Genomic DNA, 27,346 nt, shown 5'->3' on the forward strand with positions numbered 1-27,346 from the left:
TGAGCGCAAGTGGGCCTAGCACTCAGTATTAAAAAAATATACCAAAATGTACTCAGCAAGGGTGCTTAATATTGGTATGCATACACTAATAAAAAAAAATACCGAATAAGCTCCTACTTATTCAGCAATAAAAGTCCTTGCAATTATTCTCCCTTCGGTGAGAAAAGGTCTTTCCTCGGCAGCTGCTGCACCAAATATATAGTGTAGGCTTATCAAATGTCATCTCAGAGTCGCCATACCCCGCCTGGAGAAATGAACAGCCTACGTGTCGCAAAAAAAAAAAAAAAGCTGAGCTGCGGAGAACTGATTTAAGTAATTATTTACAGCTAACGATTTCGTTATCAATCACATGAAGTACAGAGCGTTAATATCAAGATTTATCATATTCCACTTAACAGTACCTTGCACAAAATGTAGCACATGGTCTTATTATCAACAAATGTATTGGAAATACCCAGGATATGGTGTTATCAATGCTATAAACATACAGTTCATGGTAACGCCTGGACTAAAAGTATACTGCACACTGGAATCTACATTTAAAATGTCTTCCAGTATACGGTATGATTAGTCTATCAATATGTAGAAAGACCATAATCTTACAGAACCTCAGCCTAAAAAAATTTTAACCAGAACACGAAAAAAAAAAAACTTACAATGTAGGATAGTCTCTCTTACTCTGAACTAACAGTGATGCGAAGTATGACGCAGCCTCGAGTAAAGCAAACAGTGTGTCGTGGCAGTGTTTAAAAAACTTACTTCTTCATGAGCACTGCAATTACAGAAATGGAAGGGCGACCATCGTCGTCATGCACCCATCTCACCCTCCTGGTTATAAGATGTGCGAGAGAGAGAGAGAGAGAGAGAGAGAGAGAGAGAGAGAGAGAGAGAGAGAGAGTACTACTGCTGTATGCAGTGGTGGAGACAAGGAGGAAGAAGGTCAGGATGTGGTTTATCCACCCCAACCCCCCTCCCACCACCGAGAAGTTAAAAGCGCCCTCAGGGGTCACTTGTACACGCCGAGGAGGTTGTATCTTTGGGGGGACATTAAGAATCACTCACAAGTACTGTGTACTATAAGAATCGTGCTTCTGGTGTGCTTGAACAAATAGGATAGTACACGTTTAACCACATACTGTGCATGCCACGATTTCACAATAGTCTATCGGTTTAATGACAGGCATTTTTCAGAATGGGACTTCGGTATACTTCCAAGCATCAGACAAAACACTCCCAGTCACATTAGTGGAATCACATTCCTTTTGAATTTCAACGGTCGTATGTACTTTGAAATCATACAAAATTTCCTAACATTCTTTGTATAAAACCAACCGGGTAACTTCAAAGAATTTAACAGCAAAAGATACGGTAAAATAGTATGGCAAACAAGTACTCATCGGCTAAATATTTTCGAGAACGAAAAGCAAAACACACCATCAAATCAGAATTACAATGTTCACTGATTTGTATGGGAGAATGTCGGGACAATGACGCGGATTCCCTAAGAGCATCCAAGTGTAGGCTAGTCATTATCATCCAGCCTTGGCGCAGCAACGCAAGAATGTAATTAACAAAACAATTAACAAGTCAAAGCCCGCTTTCTCCTTTATGCATTTGCCCTTACACTGCGGTTGGGTAACTGCTATGGTTAAATTGCATATTAGTCTACGCTACTCTTACACTCTATGTTACTTTCACCAGACTGGTTCTTATTATTGCATGCCAACTGACTTAGGCCCATTTGAATATTTCAGTTTAATAGGCTAAAATAAATGAACACCCTAGCCATCGTTACAGAAATACATTACAATTACAACTAACGCAAACTTTGCGCAATGCAGAAATGAAAACAAAACTTACCTTTTATCATTGTGAAGGTCTAGGCTATTCCAGCACAATTCTTGATTTCTTCCCGGTGAGCTGTCGTAGAATTTCTACGATGTCTAACTTGAAAAAACAGTCGCAAGCTTTACGTCTTAATCGGCGACGTAGCAAAACGCTGTAATTTCCGCCAAGCGAAACGTCACAAAATTTTATAAAAATTATTCAAAATATATAAAAAAATTAAGACAATATAGCAAAATTAAACGATATCCTTCACCACTGGTCTCCACCTCCCAGAATTCTTAAACTTCGACGGAAGTTAGAGATTTCTCGTAGCATCCACGGAGACGGTAAGGAACTGCACTGCAGCCGGATAACAGAGCACCGCACGTTACCGCGTCAACTCTGGAACTAACGATGTGTTGTCGCCTGACTCCTGAGTCTGCTCATCGAGACCGTCGGCGACTGTGCGACCTGCGACTGACTGTCTGAGAACAGCAGGCCCAGCACCAGACTGCTAAACTCTCTCTCTCTCTTTTTTGTCTCTCTCTTTTGCTCTTTCTCACTCTCATACATACAAAGGCCCCCATCATATATATATATATATATATATATATATATATATATATATATATATATATATATATATATATATATATATATATATTATTATCATTCTAACCAGAACATCAGTTTACTAAGTTCCAGACCTCTCTCTCTCTCTCTTAGCCGCAAACACGCATTCACCTCTGTACTGGAGAGATCGACCATACAATGGGGACAACCTAATTCAGCGCGTCATCACTGGAGAACTGCTAAATGGACAGCCGGCGCGCGTTGGGCGTTATGAATGGCCTCGGGAATAAATACGGAAAAGGGCGTGGGTGTAATTACTTTACGGACCTCCTGCCGCGTCGTCACAGGAGAAACAGGAAGAAAGTAGCAATTCACCGTTTGGGGAGGAAAATTATGGTTCGTGGCTAACGCTCATAAACAACTGGAATTTAAGCGAGACGCCGTTGGACGCGTAAAGCGCGGGAAAGTGACTCGTTAGATCCAATATTTAACCTGGGAGCCGGTTGCCCCTCAGATTTAGAATTCAGTACCTTTAATTACAGTCATATGCTAATAGTGGAATGTAAGTAATTTTAACGAGTAGTCTTTGTTTTATTTTGATGATTTATGTTGGGGTTTGATGTAGCCTAGGAGACAAGGTAAAATGCTCTCTTTTTCTGTCTTTAGATAAACTGTAAACATTATTCTTTTAATAGTGAAACAGTGATTGTCATATGGTTATGGGATTAACAAGAAGCACAAAACCAGACATAAATACATAAAATACATGATTCTTTCAACCGGAATTTGAGTGAGATGACCGCCATGAACACCTTAATGAAACTTGTCCATTTCTTCTCTTTCCAAAGGCATCAGACGTTCAAATGTTGTCAGCCAAACATATTATCAAGGATGGATGGCGATAAGAGCCAAAAAACTGAAAATGACACCAGTCAATAAAAAAATAAATAAATACTCATTACCACGCAGGTACTTAGAATGAGGAAAGATAGACAACTGGCACCAAAGATAAGTTATACTAAATAAATGAACTGTGATGAATAAGAGAACGTTATTCACACCAACAACTATGGTAAAGAATTTATCAAGAAATAGCCAGCGCTAATCGTAAAAGGGCAATTAAGAAAAGAATCACCCAAAATGCAGTTAGGCCTATAATCAGAAACAGTACCATGCAACGGTTTAAAAGACAGCCTCTTCGGTTCTTAGCAAATGTCCAAAGACGAGGATGCTATCCTCAAGCCCTACTATTTCTTGACTCAGCGCCGCCACTAACGTTAGCTATACCTGAGCAGTTATGTCTGTACAGTCGGCCTGTGCAGGCAAATCTTCACCACTAATGATACAGTCTTTTCCTCAGTCCTCCGTAGCAACCATGGCGTCAACACACGATACTCTGGCCGTAATTGGCTTGCTGATATCATAAAAAAAAATCTTTAAACGCCAAGTTAGACGTCCAGTGAAAGAGATTGAAAACAAAACTAATTCAATATTCCCATGTGTATTTGTTGAGAGTTTAAATTTGTCCCTAGGGACTTTCATAATGTTGATTGAATATTTTATGAATGAAGGAAGAGTTCCATGTCAAGATAATTGTGTTAATTAAGTTAGTAATTGTTTTTCATTCCAAAGTTGACATATATAGGCCTAATATTGTCTTTTTCTGTTTCATTAAAATGCTGAATACTGATTTTTTTCATTATAAGAATGACTTTCTTTGATGTGTCACAACGAATGAGCATCCGTAGTTTACTACACTTCATTTGTTTCATTTGCGTGTTTATTAGTCTAATTTCATTTCAAAACTGGCTTACATGGGAAGTGAGCAAAGAATAAACATACATAGTCTAATATTTTTTTTTTTTATCAGAATGCTGAATATTATTTTGTTCTCATCTTAAAGTGAATTGCATATATGATGCTTAATAATGAATAGACGCCTTACAGGCCTATTCTTGTTTTACATTATTTCGCCATAATGAATATGTATTCTCATTTAAAATCTAACTTGCATATATGGTTTAAACATACATAGGCTTAATCTGTTACGATAGCCTTTGGATTTTACTTGCCCAAGCAAAGTCCCATTTATATAGGTGTTAATGAAATCTACAAGACATTCGGGAATGATGCCGCCACTTTCAGCCTTCATTAGGCCTATACACAATTATTTTTCCTGTGGAAAATGGCAGAATCATAAATGTATTATCCTGACATCCGTATCAATTATTAAAAAACAAGTTAATCCGATATATCATCAGTTCAGGTATAAACACTTTTCAATATAGCAAATTCAACTCTATTTTCTTGATTGGTATATGATACTGGTTCGGGGACGGACAGCGAACTGGAATATAAAAATTGCCTCCTCACATTAACGCTGAAGTGCGCATGCGCAGTCGTTTGGCCGGAGGCTCACCGACAGAGGTGGGATATTTGTTCAGGCCGCCTGCGCAATAGAGAAAAACTGTGTAGGTTGTTTACATTAACGTTCAGTTTTGCTTGTGCTGGCGTAACTGAACGTTAGTGGCAGCTTAACGCTGAATGAACTGGTCCTACTATCAACCAGTGACCTTACCACCACAGTTTCAGCACCAATGGCTGTGCCCAGCACCCACCTTCTGAAGGTGGAATCAACCTGAGTGGGCTCCGCGGATGAGTAGTGAAACGCTAACATTTGATAACATCATAGGTTCGAGGGTCACTCACGATCTACCGCTACCTACTACACCGTAGATTCTACGTCGTAAAGGTCAATAATAATTGGTGATGGTGCAGTATCTGTTTATTAGTGCTACATTACAGTGCCGTTACCGGGTCGACAGAGCCTTGCTGCCATCCGCGCATATTGACTAGGTGCTTAGAGTGGGCTGAGCTGTTTTTCGTTCATTATCTTCATAATGGTGCAGTGCGGTGCAATTTACAATTTCAGAAATGGGGACAGGAATCCTTCAAGTGGCAATAGAGTAACATCTCACAGGTAAGCAAAACAAACTGAATTTTATTTACCCAAAATTTTGAGCCGGTCAGGTAAATGTCTTGGTAGCAGTGAATACGCTGTCTCTGTTCACATGTTATAATTTCAGCTCATTACTGTGGGACATAAGTGCAATGGCTATTTCAGTATCGAAATCAGAGCATCATTACAATATCTATGTCACACAACATAAAGCAAAAAAAGATCTTGCCCGTTTTCAAAAATGCCGAGTAGTAAGTAGGCCTATAGATTACTGGTTGTGTCAAGAAGCGTCGTCTGTTTAACGTTACTGTGATGCATAGTGACCCCTGCTCTGTTCTGTCAGTCAGTAAGAATTCTTTGCGGTAGGTAGGCCTGTAAGATATTGCCTATACCATGAATTTTCCATTTTAGCCACGTAAAAGGCATCGTCAGAGCTGTTTAACAAAATGCTTTTATGAAGCGCCGTTTCACAACAAAATTCCTGACGTCACGCTGTGTGAGAGTATTTCAGGACAACATGAACAAACCTAGCAAACAATTTCTATTATTTGATTCATAATAAAAATAGTTGTATTTTAAGTTTGTAACAAACGTTTGGTAAATTTCTATATTTTTTTCAAACGATAAGTCCAGTAGCCTTAGGCTACACATATGCCATCCAACTTTTCATTTGGTAAAATGCTATGTCATTTAAACCTTATTTATGAATACGGCTTATTTTTAAATATAACAATTATCGAATCTTCATGCCAAGAAAAATATCCGAAATAGTAACAAGAAGGAAAGGAAGTTTGGTCGAGCAAACGCTAGACCTATGCCCATAGAGTCAGACTGTGGAGTTTATTTTTATTTTGCCCTTCTCTTAAAAATAATGCTACTCCAAATAAGCCAAAACTACTTTCTCACGGTAATCCTAATTTTACAATTCTCTGTACGTATCATTTCAAAATAGAAAGAATTGATTTGGCTAACCTTTGCTGCTGTTTGCAAGACGCTGAGCGTGGCGGGAAAAAAATCGTATTTGGTAACGTGTTTTCAAACCTTTCGATAAATAATGCTTCCGGAAATACTACAGTAGCTAAAAATGCTAAACAAAGTGCAGTTTGTTAAACGAATGCAATACCGCCATCGCAGTGATGCTATTTCTTGTTTGCCACAAAAAATGTTTGGTGGTTGGTAGGTCTGGTAAGCTATTGTTTATGTTAGCATGTCTCGTTTTGAACCAATAGCATTGATGAATGGTGGCAATAATTGTTAGTATATATATATATATATATATATATATATATATATATATATATATATATATATATATATATATATATATGTGTGTGTGTGTGTGTGTGTGTGTGTGTGTGTGTGTGTGTTGTGTGTGTGTGTGCGTGTTTCAGGGAAAGGTATCTGCTGTGTTTTCTCTGTAGTTTTTCCTTTCGTTTTGTCTATCTCTTGTGTTTTCCCTACAGTACTGCCAACGCTTCCCATCTGCGTTCTTTATTCGTGTTTCAGTTTTTTTAAATTGTTTGGGGTGTCATGTTTCTGTAAACATAGCCTCTCTCTCTCTCTCTCTCTCTCTCTCTCTCTCTCTCTCTCTCTCTCTCTCTCTCTCTCTCTCTCTTGGTATCGATGTAGTATATACGTGTACTACATACAATGACGGATATTTACATGAAAAGTCTTTATATAAATTTTTCAGTGTTATGGCTCATTTATGCAGTCTAATAAATTATAAATGTTTTACCACGGTTACAAAAATTCATAATATTAATTTTCCGTCTTAATCGAATTTCCATGTCCAGAAGAACCGAAGCTATTCCCATCGATCATTTTGAAACTGCAGCGTCATCACGATCAATTCCCATTACTTTCGTCGTTGTATATTTTATTGTTGTTATTAATATAGGTTTTTGCGTGTACTGTGCAGTAGTTTACACTATTTCCCATTGGTGATATATAGAATAAAGTCCAGCTATTTTATATTTGTCTATAGTTTGATTTTGATTTTTCAAAAATTGTTTTTACTGAATACAGACGACATGAATTTCGATGATCCTTTTCCTTGTATACTCTCATCAGTTGTTTAACATACACGCACGCGTGTATGCGCGTGTATTTATGTATGCACGCATTACACTCAGGTAAAGTAGCACTTGGTATAACTGAAAGTGGTATAAGGACGTGAGTGTATCTTTGTGCAAGTGGAAAATATTATAGACGAAAATCCAAAACAGATCAGTGAACCAGATGATAACAGAATTACCTTTTGAACAAATCATTACATATTCAGTAGCCCTGAGACCACAGAGGATGTAAGAAACGACCGGAGCTTTAATTATGCAAGAGCTAACAGATGAGAATATAAACAGGTCTTTATTTAATGTTACTTAATCTTGAGAATCATTTTATGTCTGTTCAAATTCCGTTCAATAATTTCTTTTATATATTAGTAGTCATTAGATTTTTTAATGGTCATTAATTCACTGAATACATGTAGAGAGGTATTCATACATACCAATTGTAGAAAACCCCATTTTTTAACATTATTTGACATACAAAATATAAAGAAAGTTGGGTACTTCTGTAATAAACAACGAGATACATTTTATTTATATATCCGCTGAAGCCTTGAGCAAGGGAGTCTCTAGATCACAGCATCCATCTTCGAGCCAATGTTGTTTTTCTTCTTTTATTTGCAGCAAGAATAATTTAGCCCACCTAATATTATATCTCTTCTTCTTCTTCTTCTTCTTCTTCTTCTTTTTTCCCTCTGGGTTTAACGTAAAAATGATAAACATCTGTCAAGACACAACACCAAGGAATGGACCGACAGCTCCAGCTGTTATTTGCACCAACAATTCATCTTGCAATTACCTCCATTTAAAGGGCAAATTTAGCAAGTATCAAGGACTCTCTCTCTCTCTCTCTCTCTCTCTCTCTCTCTCTCTCTCTCTCTCTCTCTCTCTCTCTCTCTCTCTGCCAAAGTTACATTTGCTGAAAGTGTTGAGTATGAAAGAAAAAAAGTTTCTCTCTCTCTCTCTCTCTCTCTCTCTCTCTCTCTCTCTCTCTCTCTCTCTCCAAAGTTACATTTGCTGAAAATGATAAGTATGAGAAAAATTCACCCCCCCCTCTCTCTCTCTCTCTCTCTCTCTCTCTCTCTCTCTCTCTCTCTCTCACTCTCTCTCTCTCTCTCTCTCTTTGCTAAAGTTACATTTGCTGAAAATGTTGAGTATGAAAAAAAAAATTTCTCTCTCTCTCTCTCTCTCTCTCTCTCTCTCTCTCTCTCTCTCTCTCTCTCTGCCTGAGTTACATTTGCTGAAAGTGTTGAGTATGAAAGAAAAAAAGTTTCTCTCTCTCTCTCTCTCTCTCTCTCTCTCTCTCTCTCTCTCTCTCTCTCTCTCTCTCTGCCAAAGTTACATTTGCTGAAAATGATAAGTATGAGAAAAATTCCCCCCCCCCCCTCTCTCTCTCTCTCTCTCTCTCTCTCTCTCTCTTTGCTAAAGTTACATTTGCTGAAAATGTTGAGTATGAAAAAAAATTCCCTCTCTCTCTCTCTCTCTCTCTCTCTCTCTCTCTCTCTCTCTCTCTCTCTCTCTCTCTCTCTCTCTGCCAAAGTTACATTTGCTGAAAGAGTTGGGTATGAAAGCAAAAAGATTTCCTCTCTCTCTCTCTCTCTCTCTCTCTCTCTCTCTCTCTCTCTCTCTCTCTCTCTCTCTCTCTCTCTTACATGCATGTCTTTTAAGGATAATTGATTTTCATCACTTTGAGAACATACATAAACTAACTTATCATTTTGCGAGGTATTAAATTGTCCTTGTGTTGTAAGATCTAATGTAAACAGAGAGAGAGAGAGAGAGAGAGAGAGAGAGAGAGAGAGAGAGAGAGAGAGAGAGAGAGAGATCACATTCGCTGGTAAGTAAATTCTTGCATCTCAGTGTATTTGTCAACAAAGAACACAGCGTCCTTGGGGTTAAACAGGAGAGCAAGTCCATTTAATCATTGTCTTCCACATTTAAAGGACAGGGACGAGAGACTGTTGTCACAGGAAGAGTAGTAAGAATTCTTTGTAAGGTATTCTTTAATATTTGGAAAAATTGCGACATAATCGGTTCAATTCACGTTACTTATTAATTTTTTTATTTTGTTATTTATCCATTTATTGATTTATTTTTATAATTTTTTTTTTTTTTTGGTGAGGCCGATGGAAACGGCCACCCACAATTTTAATCTCGCCCAGAGCACCCTGACGCCGAAATACCCGAAATATATATATATATATATATATATATATATATATATATATATATATATATATATATATATATATATATATATATAATAATGTGTCTGTGTGTGTGTGTATGTGGTCCCACCTGCGTATTGGGCGCGTGCCGTGTGTGTTTGCATAGCAAAGTCATGACTAGCTGGATGAACCAGCTACCTTTTGCCAATTCACAGTCGAATTACCATTAAAAAGGAGAATAAACCTGAAGCTTTAACGTTCAGCTACGAATATAACACAGTACTTTAAAATACTTAATCATGTTTATGTTTCCCTTCTCTCTTTAGTGTCCCATTACTTCCTGTTAAAGTCGCAACTTACTTACCACCCTGGATACAACAAAAATATTGACATTACTTCATTTGTCTCAGACCGAGAGAGTAACAAGTTCTTTGGAAAGGCCCAATCTCTTAGAAAATACAGTGCGAATCAGTTACTGATGATTGAAATACTTTTAGCCTGTTTGCTAGAATACTATGGAGCCTAACCTTGCAAGACCCAATACGTAAGTGGATCCTGCCTTCTTGAGATGTAACACTATACAGTCCAGTGAGGGTGGAGTTGTGCCACACTAATCTGATCTTTCTCCAAAAAGCTCCAGCAAACCAGCCATGTCAATCTGACCCTGGTTGTCCCCTCCTAATTTTCGAGGCCTGATCTTATTAGTGCAGTATTTCTCTCTCTCTCTCTCTCTCTCTCTCTCTCTCTCTCTCTCTCTCTCTCTCTCTCAGCAGTTGTTAATTCTCTCCATCTTGCACGGCAAACACCAGTACCACTTTAGAAGAAAGAACCAAAAAGTATGAAAATAAAACGAATACCCTTTACGTGTCAGTGTCTACATGAGGAGAACATAAGGCAAAGTATATAGCGTAGCAAAGAGCAAAAGCCAAACCAGATTATTACGCAAATTGATATGAAATGCCCCTTTCACTCGGTGCCCCAGTGCTTGGCTTTATAGCCAGAATTTCATAATTTTTTCAGACCCCTTTCCCTGTTGTTTCTTGCTAGAGATACACGGAAAGACTCTTGGAAATAGGCTAACATACACAGGAAAAAGAAACAAATTACTAAAGATGAATATATGCAGAGAAAGTCCATTGTACCGGAATGTCATGTTAGAAGCAACAAAGCTTGCATAAGACTAGGGTAACGATAGTAACTGAACTGAGACCAGCTCAACTTTTCAAAATGGGAAGACTATTGGTTTGAAATATTATGTTTCCGTCCAGAAGCAAGAAAATCGGCATTTTTACGTAAAAGCTCTGTATAATATGCCAATTTTTGGCTGAAATTCTGACGATGAAACACGAACGAACATTACAAACTGTGTGATTGCATATATACAGTATGTATATATATATATATATATATATATATATATATATATATATATATATATATATATATATATATATATATATATATACATATATATAATATATATATACATACATATATATATATTCATGCATATATCTGTATATATATACATGCATATACGAGTATATATACATATGTATATAGCCCATATGTGTGTGTGCGTGTGGATGTGGGCCTCTATAACTGTAACATTCCCCACTCTTCCAGGAGTTCATTGAATTAGTATTCATTTAATTATAAGGAACATATCTATTTTAACAACAAAAACCAACTCCCTAGCAAAATTAAAAATGACACCCCAAAATCACTGTGGTTCCAAAATGACGATGCGCATTTCATTAAACGACAAACAACAGTTTAGAGAATGAATGTTAGGGGTATCAAGATATTAGAGGCATTTAACGTGACTTGAGTAGGCTAAAAGAGCCTACCTTCCAGATGAGTTAAAAGAGGAACGAAAGTTTATAAGAAAGAAAAAGGAGGGAAGGTGACAACCACATTTGCAATGCGTTCCTAAAGCTCTTGTAAGTAATCCTCGATAAATTTATGGTATGGAAGCTAGGTCATCAGCACCGAAGGTGATCACCATCTGTCATCTTAATTTGCATTTATCATATTCTTGTGAGAGTATCCTTCAAGAAATGCCTCCACCACCTAACATATCTCAGGCATTAATCTTTCTTTAGAGAAGAGAGAGAGAGAGAGAGAGAGAGAGAGAGAGAGAGAGAGAGAGAGAGAGAGAGAGAGAGAGAGATAACAGCGTGGACTTTTACCCGGATCTAGTGCTTCCGGGCCTCATTATGATCCATTGCCCTTTACACCAGATCACAAGAATTTGTTGCAAGTTGCCTTAACGTTCTTTTATATTTTTTTCCGCTTCAGTAACCCTATTTTTTGGGGTGGGGGTGGGGGCGGTGTTTACGAGGCAGGGGCTTTAGAGTTACGTTCATTTCTTTTGTATTATCACTGCTTAACTCTCCGGTAAAAGATTAAGTCATCTCTCACGACCAAATCAGTTCAGTCTGGTGCCTTCGTTTTCATCCATTTCAGACCTTGGTTTTGAAGTGAGAGTGGCGATATATACCCTTTGATGATGCAAACCAAAGCAAAGCGTGGCATTCCTGACGTATTGAAGCCATCAAACCCATCAATGACAAATTCAGTCCGAGCGAAGTCTGTCTGTCATCTCAGATCAAATGATGTCAATTGGCTGAAATGACGACTGCGCGCTTGACATCGCCAGATTATTCACTGGGAATGAAGAGATCGTCTAACTGTCTTTGAGCCCTGCTGTCTCTGCCCTTTTAAGGCTTTAAGGCGCAGTTCTGCTATAGACTATGGATTTATTTTCATTAATTAAAATAATTGTTCCATGGCCTGTCCTCCCAAGCTCCCCACCCCCAACCCCCCACCCCCCGGGAAAACTTTAAAGTACCATAATTTTCGTACTTTTCTCAAGTGTGAACCTCTCTGGACCACAGATCCTATAGATAAATAATTAAATAAATAAATATATATATGTATATATGTATATATATGTATATATATATATATATGTATATATATATATATATATATTTATATATATATACTGTATGTATTATTACTGTATTATGCTTCAGTAAGACGCAGTGGTTTAGATTCCAGATTCTTTAATTTACATAGTACAAGTTTTTGACAACGTGCGTCTTCAAAAGCTTGCGCTATGTAAATTAAAGAATCTGGAAGCTAAACCATTCCGTCTTATTGAAGCATAATACGAGTAATATGAATGTATATACAGAGAAGTTGTGTGTCTATTTCATGTGATATATACATATATATATATATATATATATATATATATATATATATATATATATATATATATATATATATATATATATATGTATGTGTGTGTGTGTGTGTGTGTGTGTGAATGTATAGATACATAGATGGATAGACAGATATAGCATGCCTTGTCAACCTCAGTTTTTAACCGATAACATAAGAGCAAGCGATGAGAAAATACCCCAATTTCCATTTCCTTCTCTCAACTGTGACCCCCGAGAACCTCACCGCCAAGTCTCTTGCCTGTTTCGATTCCCAATCCACAAAATGAGAAGCAAAGAGGAAACTCCCTTGATTTGAATTTTCTTTTCTCAAGTGCGGTGACCCTCTCTGGCCCCTCAATTTCAGGTCCCTGATGTGAGGGGAACATTAGGTCCGTCTGACGCTTAATGGCCCTCATGACACTCGGTAATAGCGCGCTGCGTCACAGTGCCAAATATAGCTCTATGATTTAATCATTTCGCTTCGAGTGAAAATGGGCCTTAAAGTGGGTGATTGGCGAAGATGAGACGAGAAGAACTGGACGATGAATAGAAGACTGACCGATGGATAGATTTATATATATATATATATATATATATATATATATATATATATATATATATATATATATATATATATATATATATATATATATATATATATATAGAGACAGAGACAGAGAGAGAGAGAGAGAGAGAGAGAGAGAGAGAGAGAGAGAGAGAGAGAGAGGTCTCAAATCTGGTGATGACCGGTGCAGATTAGATTGGAAAGAACTGGACGTTAGGTGGAATAATGATTGACACGCTGATAAAATGATAACAATATTACGCTATCGACAGTTATATGAATCTAATAAACTATAGATGAATGAGATCGACGTTTTGTGAAAGACGGGCCGGCAAGATGGCAGGTAGATAGAAAGATAGATAGTTCAGTTCAGCTCAGTTCGTCTTTATTTCATATCCAAGATACACAGGTAAAAAAATTACAGTGATATAAAATATACAAAGGTTGGAATATGTACATGTTTACGTTAAAAACATTCATGATTAATTACACTGGCACATATATCTTCATAATGCATAAAAAAAACAAACAAATGTCACACAAAACTCCCGTAACATTTCAGTCGTAGTACCTTTCTGAAATTTTTCCTTATGGGCAATATAAATACTGACGGATATAAAATATATATATATATATATATATATATATATATATATATATATATATATATAAATGTATATATAATATATATATATATATATATATATATATATATATATATATATATATATATATATATATATATATATATATATATATATATATATATATATATATATATATATATATATATATATACAGATTGATAGATAGATAGATCCAAAATTATACCATAGGATGAGCAGATTACTTTATAGATGAATGCAATAAACGGAGGACATTTTTGTTCAGTATTCAGCCGTTTCCCCAAACAAGGGGTGCTTCCAGAGTAAAAACAACAAAATGGTTCCCCCTTTATTCATATTAACCGCTGAATCGTGGATACAACTGCGCAGAGAATTTCCACAACGTTAGCCGCTTCGTATACTGACACACGAGGAAAATTTTGTATAAATGAGGTTATTGTGATACAAGACGTGAGGTACAACACAGAAAGTCTCTTTTTCATTTTAAGATGAAAATGATAATAGTATCCGAGCACTCCCGCGAGAGCGCTTATTTTGAAATGCCTCTCTCTTCATTCTGTTTTTTCCTATTTCCCTTCCCATGAAAAATTCTCTTTGCATTGTTGTATTGAGGCATTATTTCCTGCTCGTTTCATTCACTAATCCCACTAAAAGAACCCACTATCTTTTTTCTTATCATGGATAATCTCTGACGGACTTTATTTGGATGACCAATTCTTATTAAATTACAAACTTTTTTTTTTAGAACCAGTCGGTTTCAATAACAAACTATACTAGGAGAACCAATTCTTTTCATTAGCAAACTTTACTAGACCCAGTGCTTTTACTAGGAGAGTCAATTCCTATTATAACAAATTTTACAGAGAGAGATAAAATTCTTTACTAGGAAAACCAGTTATTTTCTCTTATCACACATTCAGTAGCAAAATATTAGGAAACAAGTTTCGATGCATATATATATATATATATATATATATATATATATATATATATATATATATATATATAAATATATATATATATATATATATATATATATATATATATATATATATATATATATATATATATATATATATATATATATATATATATATATATATATATGAATATTTACATAGCGTGAAAATGCCAGTCTGTAGAGATATATATAAAAATAGTTTTTCTGACGAAGAATGTTTTATTATGAGATGCTTGTTTAGTGCAACTTTGAAAAGAACTTTGATAACGTCCTAAATGAATTACGGAATTCATCTCAGTCATTTCTTTAGAGTAAATGATACGCTTTCCTTCTCTCTCTCTCTCTCTCTCTCTCTCTCTCTCTCTCTCTCTCTCTCTCTCTCTCTCTCTCTCTCTCTCTTCCAATATTGCTCTGGGACAATATATTGGAGATGGAAAGGGGAAAACACTAAAAGAAAGAGACGGAAGACTCCAGCCAGTATGAAAGATATTTCTACGAAAACCTGACCATATATTTCAAGTTGATTTCAGAATTAAGTAGACGGGATGACGTGTTATTCTTGGAATGTCACCGAATAATAAGAAAATAACTAAGCAAATGAAGACGTAAATGTCAAAGTGAGCTGAAATATTTGACTTAAAATAATTTTTTTTTCATCCCCTAAGGCCATGGTGAAAGAAGTTACCTATTCAGTCAAAATTCCTGTGAAAGACAAAGAATTTTGAAGAAAATAGAGTAAACATCAATTCAGGTCTCAGTGAAAAACATACGCGCACATGCACACACATATACATACATACATACATACATACATACATTTACATTATATATATATATTATATATATATATATATATATATATATATGTGTGTATATATATAAATGTATGTGTATATGTATATATATACATATATGTGTGCCTGTGTGTGCGTTTATGTGTGTGTTTATCTGTGCGGCTTTTCAATATAAAGGTATCAAAAAGTTTTGGAAATCAAGAAGATAAGATAACTGCCGACTGTGACCAGTATATCAAAAACACACGTACACATATACATACATACATACATACATACATGATGAGAAGGCAAAAATTCCTGGAGAACGTTAGAAGTATACTACTTTACTAAAAGCTTTCTCTCTGTTTATTAATACCCTAATCTATAAAACATATCCTTTGCACGAGAGTAACCGTTCCCAAGAGGCTATAGCATTACAACATACTCCGCCTGAAAGACAAGTTGGAGGAGATTCTGGGTTGTATAGTTAATCACGCCTAATGATGTTTACTTGGACGAGCTTGTTAAAGTTGTTTTTCCTTGATGAGAAACTTCATTAAACCTCTCGTGCTTATAGAAAGTTTGTCATCCCGGTTAATCAAGGGCTTATGTAATAAACTAATTTTCCTCAGTAATCATACGAACATAATAATATCGTAACAATCGCTAGGGTGACCTTCATCACGTACAATAAGAGAAGTCGAAGGCTTGCTTATAATGAACTGATGTTTTTATGGTATCGTTTACATGCACAGAAATGGAGGAATTCGATCGTATTCTACACTTCGCATACACACTTATGTCTATACATACATACATATATAATATATATATATATATATTATATATATATATATATATATATATATATATATATATATATATATATAAGTAGTCATGGTTTTATGGTTAGGACACTCACTACACCAGCTAGAGGCCTCGTGTTCAATTACCGAGTGAGCCGAGCGTTTCAGGCACCTTTCAATTGATCAAGACATGCTGAGCTAATTAGTTAAATATATACAGGTACTTAGTCGACTATGGTGGGTGGAAACCATATAGAGAAAGTACATAGGACTAGCAACCTCATCCTAAAAAGACTTGCTTAAATCTAGAAGCTTGTCTTTCATGTAGATCACAGTTTCCATGGAAGTAATTTGGAAAGAAAACAAAAAAAATGCGCGGAATTTTCTTTAGCGTAATCGAGTTTTCTGTACAGCATAGAATCAAGGCCACCGAAAATAGATCTATTTTTCGTTGGTCTCGGTAAAATGCTGTATGAGGCGCGGCCCAGGAATCTTTAGCCACAGCCCGGTGGTGACCTGTCCTATATCGTTACCAGATGCACAATTATGGCTAAATTTAACCTTAAATAAAATAAAAACTACTGAGACTAGAGGGCTGCAATTTGGTATGTTTGATGATTGGAGGGTGGACGGCCAACATACCAATTTTCAGCCCTCTACGCTCAGTAAATTAAGATCTGAGGGCGGACGGACAGACAAGGCCTGCACAATAGTTTTCTTTTACAAAAACTAAAATGTTGAATTCTCGCTGGAAGAGGCTAAAAACCTGCCTCTTGAAAGACAGACTACGATGAGAATCACGGAAGACGAGAAAATACCACAAAGCTTGTATGTGCAATGTAAGAAATATTCGAAGAATTACTCAGTCTGAGAATTGGTGCTTTCCACAGGTTTAGCGTAGCGGCAGTGTGAAGAGATTTGTATAAAATGATAGGTCTACGTGTAGAGAAGAGAGAGAGAGAGAGCAAGGACAAATTGCTACAGGGACACATAAGATTTAGAGGAGCTGAAAGCGCTGGCTAATTGATTAAACGATTTCCAATTAATTCAGTTCTATCGAAAAGGGATGGACAAGGGATGAAGCATCCCAGTTATTGCAATAACATTTCATAAAGGTATGGATAAGTCCAAGGAAAAGATTAAGTAACAACATCACAGAAAATAACCTGTATCGAAATGAAAATCAAATTACTCTTATGGGAAGATTCAGCAGTTTTGGTTACGACATAACCTGACTACCTAAGATGTAAATAGTGGCAAATGGCAAAATAACGCTCCCATATATCAGTATCGAGGAATTGGGAGAAATTTCATTTTGAAACCATTGAACGTGACAGTGTTATTGGAACCCCATTTAGAAACGCTCTCAGTATCGGAGATATGGCAAAGTGAGATATGGGAAAGGACCTGTTTCTTCCCCAGTTCAGTTAATTTTCATTCTGTCTACTATGCCAATATCTGTATGTATGTGTGTACCGATAGATAATAGATAGGTAGATAGATGAATAAGTTATCTTACGATAATTTACAGAATGATTGTTGTCAGCTTCTGTTGTCACACTCCATTAATTTGCAACAATAAGACAACTGATAAGTAGCATAAGGAAATCGAAAACCTAAGATGTTATACTTTCTTAGGAAAAGTGGCAGTTTTACCTGCCATTCACATATCTGTTCTTGTTAATGACATGAATTACTGGTTAAGCTCCGTCTAACACCTGATGCATTTCTAAACACCGTAGACCACGTTCCACTTACCTTTACTGTGAAAATTAGGTTAATTCTTTGATTTACTAAAACAACTGAGAAAATATTTAAAGTAGAAAAGTTTGGCTATACATATGAAGAGATGCAAAAATACTCTCTCTCTCTCTCTCTCTCTCTCTCTCTCTCTCTCTCTCTCTCTCTCTCTCTCTCTCTCTCTCTCTCTCTCTCTCTCTCTCGCTTCCTGTCCATCAGTTTTTACGAGTATAAAGCGATTTAAGTATGCAAGTGGTAGTAACAGTTGTGTTATTTTTCATCATAGCAACACTCTGTAAGGGGAAACGGTTTATTGCTGAACACACACGCAGACACATATATAAATATGTATATATATATGTATATATTATATATATATATATATATATATATATATATATATATATATATATATATATATATATATATATATATATATATATATATATATATATATATATATATATATATAGATCCTATCTTTTCAAAATCATCAAAACATTGCACAGAATAATAGTTTCATTCACATGAAGATAATTTCCACATGTACAAATGATGAGTAGAGGAAAACTGAAATAACGTGTACGATTTCGAACGTGGGTCAACGGTCGTGGCAGGAACAAATTTCCCTTCTGTTCTCTGAATAAACCAACCGTTTGCTGGAAGGGGGAGAAGGGAGTTAGAGGGGACTAGATTTCTATTTTAGGCACTTAATAGTTTACCTCCCCGTAAAAGTGACAGTAATATTGAAGAGATATTCTAACTGAATCGTGCTTATAATACATCAAGTGCTCTACGTGGTTCTGCATTTTCTTGTCTAGATTTGTGATACTTTAACATAGCGTTCGTTCCCTGGTACACACAAAAATATAAATATGATTCTTGCAAGTATAACGTTTGACATAAATAGTTCCTTCATTTGGGTCTTGGGTTATGTTGTGGCAAACATATCCAAAAAAAATGTGAAGAAATGGTGAAATTAAAAGGTAATTATGGTTATGGTTTATTATAATATTATATATATATATATATATATATATATATATATATATATATATATATATATATATATATATATATATATATATATATACTGTATATATATATTATATATATATATATTATATATATACATATATATATATGTGTGTGCGTGTATGTATATATGTCTAAAAGTAAGAAGTGAATTCTATATGTAAATTATGTATATACATATGTGTGTGTGCGTATGTATGTGCGGTGTGTGTTCTGTTTGTGTGTATCTCTGTACACTAGTGCCCATTATTGCACTAGTTTAATCAGATTTCCATCTGCACAAGAGCATATCAAAACTCGTACTTAGTACGAGTTTTTGTAAGAAGAAACCCGTTCCCCAGACGCCGCCGCCTCCTGAGCGCTTCGAGATTCGATGTTTTTTTCAGCAGCAAGAAGAAAAACGGTCATATGCATAAACCTATTTCTGCCCTGAATATGAAGAAGACATCCGGCAACGCTCCGTCAATCTTTGATTTGATCGCGAGCTTGAATTCCCTCTTGTTGTGCCGCCGCGAGAGTTTAAGAGCTTCTCTCGAGATCTGCAGAAGTTGGTACACACAATAGACTCGGGAATCAGACCACTCACGTCTGGACTAAGTTTGCCGATTATTTGTTTGTTTATTGCCGTTCTCGACGATTCGAGATGGACGAAGTTGTTTCGGAGATCGTAATTCCTCTTTTTATCTCTCATTCTTCTTCTTCACTTTATTACTTTTTCGCTGCGAAGGGTTTCGGAAGAGGAGTGTAGCCATTATGGAAAGTGCATATTTGGCAAGGTGCTTTCTTTCGAAAAGAAGAGAGGACGGGTCATGAAAGGAAAAGAACAGGAGTGGATGGTCGTCAGAGATCTTGGAGGAGGAGAAATTAAAATGGAACTTTTACTAAGAAGAAAATCAAGAGGAACAAACTTTGTTATAATTGCAGTTGAGCAACGGAGTTTTTTTTTTTTTTACCTTTCGGTCGATCGACACCATTCGTCAGATGGTCCTGTGTCTAACAGTCTGAAAGTTTGTCGAATTTGCGTTCCTGGGAATATGGTAATCTTTCTGAAGGACCGCGAAGAGCTACGCCCTGTCTGTCTGTATGTCTGTATAGTCCTTGGAAAGGCCAGATGACAGATAATACTTCTAGTTTTTAAAGATATCTAATTTCGTTTGAATGCCATTTCAGTTCTGGGTGTTAATTCAGTAGGGTTTTAGAACTCACGTGTTTATTTTGACTTATCTATTACTATTAGATAGTAATAGATAGAATGGAAATTCTGCGTAACAGACAACATATGATGCGTTTTGCGCAACACTATCATCATGAACATTTAGGAGACTATTTCGTGCTTCAGGTTATTTAAAGTTTGTTTTTATTAAAATTAATGAACATTTATGAAGAGTTCTTACCTGTTTCAAACATCCATTCATTAACACCTACATATGCGATGATCATTGTTTTCCTTGGAGAAACAATTACCTCGCCCTTCAGTCGTTACTACAATTTATAAACTCGGAAAAGCGCAACGAAAAGATATTCTAGTACTACTCTGGCTAAATTACACATATCACGTTAGAAAATCCTAGGCATGCAAATAACGTATCTCATATTCATCATACAAAACACCCAGAAATTAAAAGTTACATAGATATGTGAGATCGGGGCCATTTCTTGCTCATCCAGTTGGTCTGCCCCTGGACCCTCTTTCATCAGACATCGAATGAAAGAATCCGGTCAGCATTGCTGCTAATAATGGCGTTAGCATAACATTTTTTTGGGAAATGAATGTCGGGATGATAATGCAATGAACGCTAATAAGCAAGATAGACGAAAAGAAGCTACAGCCTCATTCTTGTCTTCAGCATGGCACCTTAAAGGTGATAGCAGAAGAATGAGTGAAGAGGAGCATTGCAAAGCAGCTAGAGTCAGGAAAGCAGTAGGAGCTCTGTGTTAGAACTTGCAGAAAAGGAGGACACTGACAAACGAAATAAAAGGTGGAACATATGAAGGGAGTACTGAGAGGAGTGCAATGTTGTCATTGAATATATATGAATAAGACGAGGAGACCTTTGAAAGGCATCGTCTGGGAAGTTTGTATTATATATATGTATATATATATATATATATATATATGTATATATATATATATATATATATATATATATATATATATATATATATATATATATATATATATATATATATATATATATATATATATCAGGCAAATTAGGGCATCTAGAACGCCGGAGATTCAGGAAGAAAAGGATGGAAAACAACCATCGGAGCATCATAAATTTAATGACCGAATTTTCGAGACTTGGGCCATGATACGGAAATCATCATTTGTAAATGAAGTCCTACATTTATTAGTGTGTTCTCTTATACTAGGAAATTCTTTGGTTTTCAAAGTGCATCCCGTACGGTGGCTGACTCCGAGATGGGAATCTATCCGGACCTTGAGCAATCTTTTGGTGGCCCAAGCACCCAATGACTATTCTCTCTCTATTTTGGAATCTTTAACAATTAAGCAGCTTGTGCCCTCGTTAAATAGTCAGGCCTCCTCCACTGTTTTGTTTATAGCCTAATTGACGTCCGGCCTTCCAAGAAGGAGAATGTCACTCAGTTTTTTAGCTTTCTAGAGATAGGTACTGGTCTTTCTGAATTTTTAAAAAAATTTTTATTTCATCTTTTTACCTTTTTATTTTTTAAAATCTTTTTAATTTTAACCTTTTTAATTGTCATTTTACCTTCTGTTTTTAATTTAAAATTTTGTATATTTTACATCTTGTTAATTTTAACCTCATTTTAATTGTCATTTTACTTTCCAGTCTGTTTTTAATTTGTAAATTTTGTATATTTTACTCAGTCGGTTACAGCAGCAGCTTCGGACTGATGATGAATCCGACTTAAAGTCTCGAAAATGTAGACATCCCGTCATTAAATCAACGGATGATTTGCTTAAAAGCAAATGGATGTGCCACTTCTTCTAAAAACATCAAACATCTTTCCTCCTATTGAACTTTACAAAAAACAAAGAAAGGGCGTTGGGTCGGGTAATATTTGCCGGGTCTAAGATACAGACTTGAATAAAAGCCAAATCAAAAGTCCTTCTGAAGTTTGAATACAAAAATGGGAATCAACTAAAAGAAAAAGAAGAAGAAGAAGAAGATTATATATATATATATATGTATATATATATATATATATATAGATATAAACATATACATGCCTTTTTTTTTTTTTTTTTTGGAGCTTTCACACCTACACAAACCCGACACACAATAATTCACACACAATCATCAACATATGTATGCATGTATATTATATACATATACATACATACATATATATATATATATATATATATATATATATATATATATATATATATATATATATATATATATATATATATATATATATATATATATATATATATATATATATATATATATATATATATATATGAAAGGTTGATGGATGGAGATTACTGATGAATTATTCAATTCTGAATCAGCAAACGGTTCGGGTTTCGTTTTGTAAACAATAGTTGACGACAGACTCGCAAAAAATAAATAAATAAATAAATAAAAATGGTTCAAATGACGTTTAAGCAACGAGGGCTGTTAGAAAAAGAAATGGGTGGATTGACGTAGAGGGGAAAGTGTAAGGGTCTACGTATCCGGAGAGCCGGCGAGAGTGCGTGCAAGGCAGGTGTATATAGAGTCGTAATATATGCAAGAGATTCAGATGCCTTGCTGACGAGACCAATATTTTGATGCATAAAGTATTTTTGATGTTATTGAGAGTTTACGCGAAGGGATTTTCATAACACGCTTCAGCAGTTAACGTCTGAAGAGACCAGTGATTGGCAATCAGCTTTTTTTCTGGAGCCACCAACTCTAAGGGGACAGTGCTTTGTACCACGACAGTAATACAACATGTAGGATACAAAGCTGAAAGACAGCTAAAGCACATGAACGAGACTGCAGAAAATTAATTTATTCCAGCAGTTGAAATAAAATACTCTGTGCAATAGAGAGCAAAAATAATAAGATTAAAAACAAAGTCAAGTAAAGAAATTAAATAAAAAAAAGATTAGCAAACGTTTAAATCAGTAAGCAAACTAGGTACCTCTGATATTAAATATAAGAATATAATTATCGATCTATATAAATAACCTGTAAGATTAACACATCCCTTAGTAAAGAAATAAATTCCTTTATAAACGGTTAGAGAACTTTTTAATGCCAGTATAGCAATTTTGTCTCTCTCTCTCTCTCTCTCTCTCTCTCTCTCTCTCTCTCTCTCTCTCTCTCTCTCTCTCTCTCTCTCTCTCTGAGATTTGCATGCTCGTTTTTACCTATTTGCTGTGCATACATATGTACACATAGTGTACACAGAGAGAGAGAGAGAGAGAGAGAGAGAGAGAGAGAGAGAGAGAGAGAGAGAGAGAGAGAGTAGTATGATTCCTTCATAAAAAAAACGTTCTATCTGGACAATAGGTCATCTAAATGTCAAGATCTGAATCATCAGAAAATAACGACGGAAATTCACCGGTTCACGTGAAGTCTGGGATACACGGAGACGTGATCAAAAACGTCTATGGGTTTAATGATGCTGTTTAGAAATACGCTTTTGATGTCGTTCGCGTCTCGGAAAGATGAGTCGCCGGAGAGGAAACGGAATTAGAATCGGGAAAGAATCTGAATCTCAGATTGTTAGGCAGCGGAGAAATACAGAATTAGGACCAAAGAAGAAGAATCTTCAGATTCTTCTCCGTCGTAGAATCTCTGAAAGGGGGAAACTTTTGGCAGACAATCACCAGATATAAAGTTTGAATAATATTAATAACGCGAATGTTTTATTCGAGATTCTGACGGCCTTGGATGCTGGTGGCGGTATAGAAAGGGCAAGCTAGGAATATATTGTCTGTTGCTTGATTGCGTAGCAGAAAATATTTGCTGAATATTGACAAAAGTATTTTTAACTCTTCCGTGTGAAATTAAGACAGATAGATATACCAATCAATAACTTGCTCAGGAATAGTAAGACTTCGCTAAGTTTTTGGATAATAATCTGAGTTCTTCCTTGTGTCGTGTATGGAATTGTCTGTGCGATGTTTTTTTGTGGTGCTGAGATAGAAATTAGCTCAGGAATAGCAAGGAGAACATGTAGAGGAAATAGAATATGACAGATAAACAGAGAGAGAATAAGAGAGAAAGATGAAGTATTTGTCTCACATAAATTTTGTGTAGATAAAAGGTGTATGAGAGTGGTTATTTGTAACATCTGAAACTTGTCAGGTATCCTATTCAGCGGTCTTATGACAAATGGCAACTTATAACTAATGTTATCACATCTTTGGTTAAACCCTACTTCGAAATTTCTTCTCAGTCCCTCAAAAGAAGCAAACAAGAGTTTACATTAAATAGGAAAATTGCTTCCACTCGCTAACTAGAAGGAAAAACAATCAAATTTCTCCGTAAGAAAAACATAAAATAAAACTGCGCTGAACTTGGGAAAGAAATTTAAATAGCTTTTGTTTTATTGATAAGTCTAAGCTTTTAAATTCTCAAAGCACTTCCAAGTTAAGGCCGAAGAAAATGTCAACAACATAAATTCAAGGGCTCCAAATAGCAGATATTGTTATAAGGATACATGAGACTCCTACACGAAGTTGTTCCAAGAACTCATTAATGATCAAGCTAAAGTCAAGGTTAATGCGACTCGCAGCAAAACCGGTTCTGTCTTGAGATTAGTGACTCGGCTTTCTCAGTTTGTCGTCTATCGTTATTTTTTTTTTTATTTTTATTCCTTTTTTTTTTCTTTTAGCTACGGGGAATAAAGCTTTGTTAAGGCAGGTTTACATGTCTTTATTATTGTATATTCAAGAGGCAGTGATAATTGTTGTACACATGCGCAGCACCTTACAGCTGATTTGATGAACTGGATACCTAAACGAGACAAAGCTTGCGCGGCAGCCACGTTGACTGCTTTCCATACAAATCTTCCTGAATTTTCTTCGCTATAGTTGTTCTCCATGCTGTCTTCGATACATTAACATACATTATCTCTCTTATGGAGACCAGCATGAAGTGATGTATTAGAAACACTCATCTTCCAGACTACATGATGACGCTTGTTTGGAAGAGCATAATGCTTCACACCGATCAATCTTGTTATGATAATGCAATTGCTATTTTCGTTGTGGACAGTTTCTTGCTACAGACGAATAACTTTAGTACTGTCTTGTACTTTCTTGAAGAACGATTCTGAAGCTATTGCAAAATACGGACTATTTTCCGCAACAGAATATTTAGTTCATGCCAGCTCGTGTGGCCGAATGAAAGCGACATTTTGCATAGCAACTATTGTCGATTAACGGTTTTCAGTTAAGTCTGGTTGTTGCATCGTGATTCTTCATGGGTGTATTGCCTTAGCAACTGTGTTTTATTACTGCAATTTAACAACGAAATTAAATTCTTAAACTAGTCTACCTATTCTTATGCTATGAGAACGCTAATGAAATCAACGCAAAAAATAAATAAATAAAACTCCCTGACGTCACTGCCTCCCCGTATGTTAAAGTAACTCCATTTTCCAAAGTGAGTCTTGGGATCTAGGGAACGTTCTGTCAGGCGTAGTTTCAACTTGAAACATTCCCTTGAAAAATGTTGGTCATTATTTATCTTGAAATTTTCTAGTCTGCCTCTAAGTTCACAGTCCTGTATAGTTACTCCTTTTTCTGAAATTTATGGTACTAGTAGAAATCACAGGTTGTCTTCCTTAGCATCTTAGCCGATTCACCAAATTCGGAAATCGTCCAGAACTGTCATTTCCTGTTTCTATTTTATCGTGAGTATTTTATTTTCTGGCTGACATGAATGTCAGTTCGAATTGAGCCAAACATTTCTGGCTAAAATCCTGCATTCGAAATATACGAAATAGAACGTCAAATTGAAGTCATTATTCTAGATCTGAATTCGTTCATAAAATATTTGAAAGTCAGTTTTGTTGGACAAGGGAAATGCAGAAGGCTCACTTGTTTTTGCCATAAGTTTTTGCATTAATTGCAACTGTCTCCACTCAGTAGTAATAATTACCTGTAAAACCAGTGAGTCTCGGGTACCACGATAAAACATTGACAGAGAACAAATATGATAATTTCTGGGCAGAAGATTAAGTTTGAATACTATGGTCAGAATCCTGTTTGAAATAATTTCGCTAATGGTTGTAGTAGAATGAAATAAATAAGAAGAACGGTTTTAGCAAAGCGCATTATGTAACTTATTAAATAAATATCAATTATAATTTAGATAAAAAATCTTGACATATATGTCAAGTTAGGACACTATTCAGCAAAGTAATCACTTGTCTGACGTATTGTTAGGTATTAATTAGTCATACGGCGTCAACATCACCTTCATCATCCTCCAAGAATATCTGATTAAGTTGTTAATCAGGTATTCTTTTGGATATTCAACACCGCGTAGCAAAAGAGAGGGATTTTCCAAAGAGCATTTTCAGAGAGGAGCAAAGGACCTTTGTAAAATTATATATTTGAAAGAATTGCATTATGGAAAAGTTGTTGGAAATGGCTTGAAAAAAGAAAAAGGAAAACAAAAAGAATGGAGGGATGGTTTCATTGATGAACGACTTATGGAGGGACAGTAAGTTAAATGGAGGAAAAATACTTGATGTTTTAAGAGACATGGAGAGGAAAGATAAGAATAATAAAGGAGACCAGTGCCCTGCCTGAAAATAGAACTTCGATGGTTGGTTTGATTTGCTTTTGGAATTTATATTGTCATGCCTACTGCAGTAAGTTTTACAATTTAAATACATTCTTTTTTAATGTAATGTGATATGCTCTCCCACATGCTTCTAATATAAACAAAACTGCGAGAACTGACACCGAAGAGATAAAAAACACCAAAAGGAAAAATGAAACCCACTTATATTTACAGCTGCAGGGCCTATAAAACGGAAAGACGTCTCATACACTTAGAACTGTCTG

General features: G+C 35.6%; 2 protein-coding genes across 3 annotated transcripts in view; one reads left to right on the plus strand and one right to left on the minus strand.

Moving 5' to 3' along the window:
* The window catches only part of LOC136839260 (protein unzipped-like), a 241,551-nt gene extending 239,246 nt beyond the window's left edge, over positions 1–2,305 (minus strand). Inside the window, exon 1 of one of the 2 annotated variants that reach the window (XM_067105050.1) lies at positions 1,861–2,305. In XM_067105050.1, coding sequence (XP_066961151.1) covers positions 1,861–1,870 — 10 coding nt within the window. In that variant the 5' untranslated portion in view covers positions 1,871–2,305. The remainder of the gene's footprint in view (positions 1–1,860) is intronic. The other variant, XM_067105049.1, reaches the window with a different exon arrangement.
* A 2,490-nt stretch (positions 2,306–4,795) lies between these two features.
* The window catches only part of LOC136839263 (prostamide/prostaglandin F synthase-like), a 117,526-nt gene continuing 94,975 nt past the window's right edge, over positions 4,796–27,346 (plus strand). Inside the window, exon 1 of the mRNA XM_067105059.1 lies at positions 4,796–5,380. The gene's annotated coding sequence lies outside the window, so the exon portion shown is untranslated. The remainder of the gene's footprint in view (positions 5,381–27,346) is intronic.

The sequence above is a fragment of the Macrobrachium rosenbergii genome, chromosome 6, assembly GCF_040412425.1.
Source record: "Macrobrachium rosenbergii isolate ZJJX-2024 chromosome 6, ASM4041242v1, whole genome shotgun sequence".
In the NCBI taxonomy this organism is placed as follows: domain Eukaryota; kingdom Metazoa; phylum Arthropoda; class Malacostraca; order Decapoda; family Palaemonidae; genus Macrobrachium; species Macrobrachium rosenbergii.